The sequence below is a fragment of the Marmota marmota genome, unplaced genomic scaffold, assembly GCF_001458135.2.
Source record: "Marmota marmota marmota unplaced genomic scaffold, marMar, whole genome shotgun sequence".
NCBI lineage: Eukaryota > Metazoa > Chordata > Mammalia > Rodentia > Sciuridae > Marmota > Marmota marmota.
In genome coordinates, this window is record NW_026004731.1 from 114,635 (window position 1) to 117,839 (window position 3,205).

General features: G+C 44.9%; 1 protein-coding gene across 2 annotated transcripts in view; it reads right to left on the reverse strand.

The window, feature by feature from the left end:
* Positions 1–574: 574 nt before the first annotated feature.
* LOC107160597 (T-cell surface glycoprotein CD1e, membrane-associated-like) overlaps positions 575–3,205 on the reverse strand; it is a 3,742-nt gene continuing 1,111 nt past the window's right edge. For both annotated transcript variants that reach the window (XM_048797550.1, XM_015507266.2), the window contains exons 3-6: positions 2,427–2,705; positions 1,903–2,181; positions 1,428–1,521; positions 575–1,314 (exon numbers count right to left, since the gene is read on the reverse strand). In XM_048797550.1, coding sequence (XP_048653507.1) covers positions 1,149–1,314; positions 1,428–1,521; positions 1,903–2,181; positions 2,427–2,705 — 818 coding nt within the window. In that variant the 3' untranslated portion in view covers positions 575–1,148. The remainder of the gene's footprint in view (positions 1,315–1,427; positions 1,522–1,902; positions 2,182–2,426; positions 2,706–3,205) is intronic.

Here is a 3,205-nt window from a genome sequence, read left to right on the forward strand (position 1 = left end):
CTCACGCAAAGAAAGGAGTTGAATGGACATCTGCATGAACTCTGTGCTCTAATAGTTCCCTGTATTTCAACAAGCTCATTCCAATGTATCTCAACTAGATAATTTAATAATTTATATAAAATAAGGGAAACAAACTATATGATAATGGTGATGAGGATGATGTTGGGATGATGATGAACCAAAATAAAGTAAGCACACAGCTAAACTGGCATCAAACCTAGCTTTCCCATTGTTGTCTTTCCTCTGATTTGACCCATTAAAATTGTCCTCAAATCCCGTTTGTCTTCCTAATTGCGCAAAGTGTGATTTTTTTTTCCCCCAGAATATGCACATCAACAAAGACATACACATTTTCTTGGAAGTAGGAATGATAATTTGAACCTGTCCTGGCTTGACAGGTGATATCCCACATGATATCATTTTATTTAAATATCCTGAAGATGCACTAACACTCGAATTACAGTGGAGTCTGAGGCATTTACCTGTCTCCTTTACCTCTAGTGAGATATAAGGGGAAAGAAGAACTGCTTTAGTGAGCACACAGTCAAATGATGCAGAGATTTCAGAGAAGAAATGGACTAGGACAATATTGGTTTATTTGAAAGTCAATATATTTTGGTCAGCATTGGTTAAAATATATTACATCCAGGCAGAAACAGAAACATCATGTATGAGGCTAGTGCCAAATGAAAATGCAATATTTCTTGGGGTATTTTGAAGCATTAAACCAAGACGGGTCCTTTCAGAGCAGGAAACCATGTGCTTACAAGTACATACACCTAAATCCTACTTTCAAGCATCTGAGAGGAAAGGGAAGAGCAAAAAACCCTAAAGGATGATTGATCAGAGCAGGAAGAGGTGAGTGTGTTGGGGAAGACCAGTCCAATCTGGGGAGTATAGACGAGCTTTCAAATGGGCAATCCTGGGAAACAACCATGAGAAGAAGGCATCTCAGTTCCATCTCGAAGGATCAATGGTGATGAACAAAGCAAAAAAAAGATATTTCCAGAAGATGAAAAGCAATGGGTGTCCAAAGGGATCAATATCTCTGCCACAATAAGTTGTTTGAATAATATTATATTTTCCTTAGAGGACAAGAAGCATATGTAAGAAGTAGACAAGGAGTTTATGTGCAAGGCAAACCAATGTTACCAGAGTTGGTTTAGACTTGTTTTCCACTTCAAAATTCTCTTTTTGATCCAGGACTCTGATGTCATGTGAAGCTGATGTGCTGGATTCCTGGGGTCCTGGGTTTTGGCTCCCAGGGGAAAGGCGGACTTGGATATACAGGGAGACGGGATTTTCCAATTGGAGCTGTGAGAAAAGAAGAGGATCTTAATCTTAAAGAAGGGGAATCACAGAGAAAGGGGGAAAGGAAAAAAAGATACACAGGATGAACAAACAAAGAATAAAAAAAAAAATCACACCTCTGCTTTTTACACCACAAGTGCAGTCCAAACAGCAGGACCAAGGTGACGATGACAGCCAAACACATCAGAAGCAGCAGGATGGCGTATCCACCTGGTTGGGATAAAAAAGCAGAGGGACCCATGAAATGCTCCTGATCCACCACAGGTTAGGCTTCGGTCATGAGGGCGGGGGGTTTCCTGGGGTTCTCACTGTGTTCTAGAGCCTGTATTTCAATCCCCCCATCTATGTCCATCATGTACCCACCCTAACCCTCTTCCACCAAATCAATAGTTTCTTTTTTCTTTAGTTCCTCTAATTTCTGATTTCCAATTTCTTTAAATTTACTTGCTATCACTCCCTCCCCCTTCTTTATTTGGATTTTCCCACTTTTATCCTTCCCGCACTTAGGATTTCTACCTATTTCCCCAGTTCCTCACTGAAAATCCCTAGGGCTATTTTCCGTCATTCCCAGCTGGGTCTCAGTTCTCTCACCCCAGTGAATGATTATATCATGGCTTCCCAGACTGCTGTGCTTCACCCTGCAGGCCAGGCCAGCTGCCTCCCGAGCGGCCACATTCAGAGTCACCCGAAGATACCACGTTCCATCAGCATTAGGCAGGAGGTCACCTCTCTGAGTGCCCCGTTGCTCCTGGTCACCCCGCATCCACATCACCCACACGGGCTTTGGGTAGAAGCCAGACACATGGCACACCAGCAGCAGACATCCAGGCCCAGGACTGGGGCCACTGGACAGCCAGACCTCAGGCTTCACTACACAGGGGAAAAGTGGGGAGAAATGGAAGTTTTGTGAGCACTTTGAGCTCGAGTTCAGGTATTGGGTGCCTTAGAAGTTTGAGTTATCACTTCTTTTATATTTTCTTGGGAAAACAATCCTGAAGCCAGGCATCTCTCCCTGGGACCTCTTATTGGTGTTTCAACAAGATGATGAGAAAGGGCGAATCCAAACAAAGGAGAAAGAGCAATAGGAATAGGAGGGGAGAGAGTGTGGGACTCACCTTGCCGCCCTAGCTCTGACTTCCCTGCCGCAAGGACGCCTGCCAGAAATCGAGGGCAAGTGTCATCGAGGAGGCTCTGCACTATTTCCTTGATATCTTCGTAGAGATTGAGCACCCGACAGACGTTCTGGGCCCGACTCCCTCCTCTTGGAGATGGCTGCCAGGAACCTCCTTGGAAGCTCAGGAAGTCTGATCCTTGGTATGCTCCATTAAAGAAGCTCTCTGAGGCCTGCCCAGCATGCAGTCTACAACCTGATGATGTCTGGAGCTCAAGGGGGTCTGAGAATGGACAGAAAAGAGAATCAATATGAAAAGAATGACAAGAAGGGAACATAAAAACAAAATACAGAGAGCGATGGAATTCAAAGGAGCAAATTGCTGGGGAATCCTATAGGAAACTAGAATTGAGAGGCAAAATGGGAAGTAGATGTGTGGGAAGAAAATTGGAAGCTAATAAATGTATATTGGAATAATCATATTGGAATAATTGATAGGGAAGGCATAGAAGACAGGAGACTGGTCTGGGAAAACTCAAGGAGGAGTGGTGAGGTCAAGGTCAGGCCATGCGAACACTCAGTCCAATGACAGAGGGGCAGAACGGGAGGGTGTGTCCAGGGGTGGGAAGAGAGAAGCTCAGGCAGGCCCTGCTGTGCATATGGCAGGATGGGGGTGGTGAAGGGTGAAGCAGAGAAGTGAGTGTGAGCCAAAGGGAGGCAGGCAGCAAGGTCAGGAAAGGTCAAGATGGTAGAATCTGGTCCACTACTCCCCCCCCCCCCTTT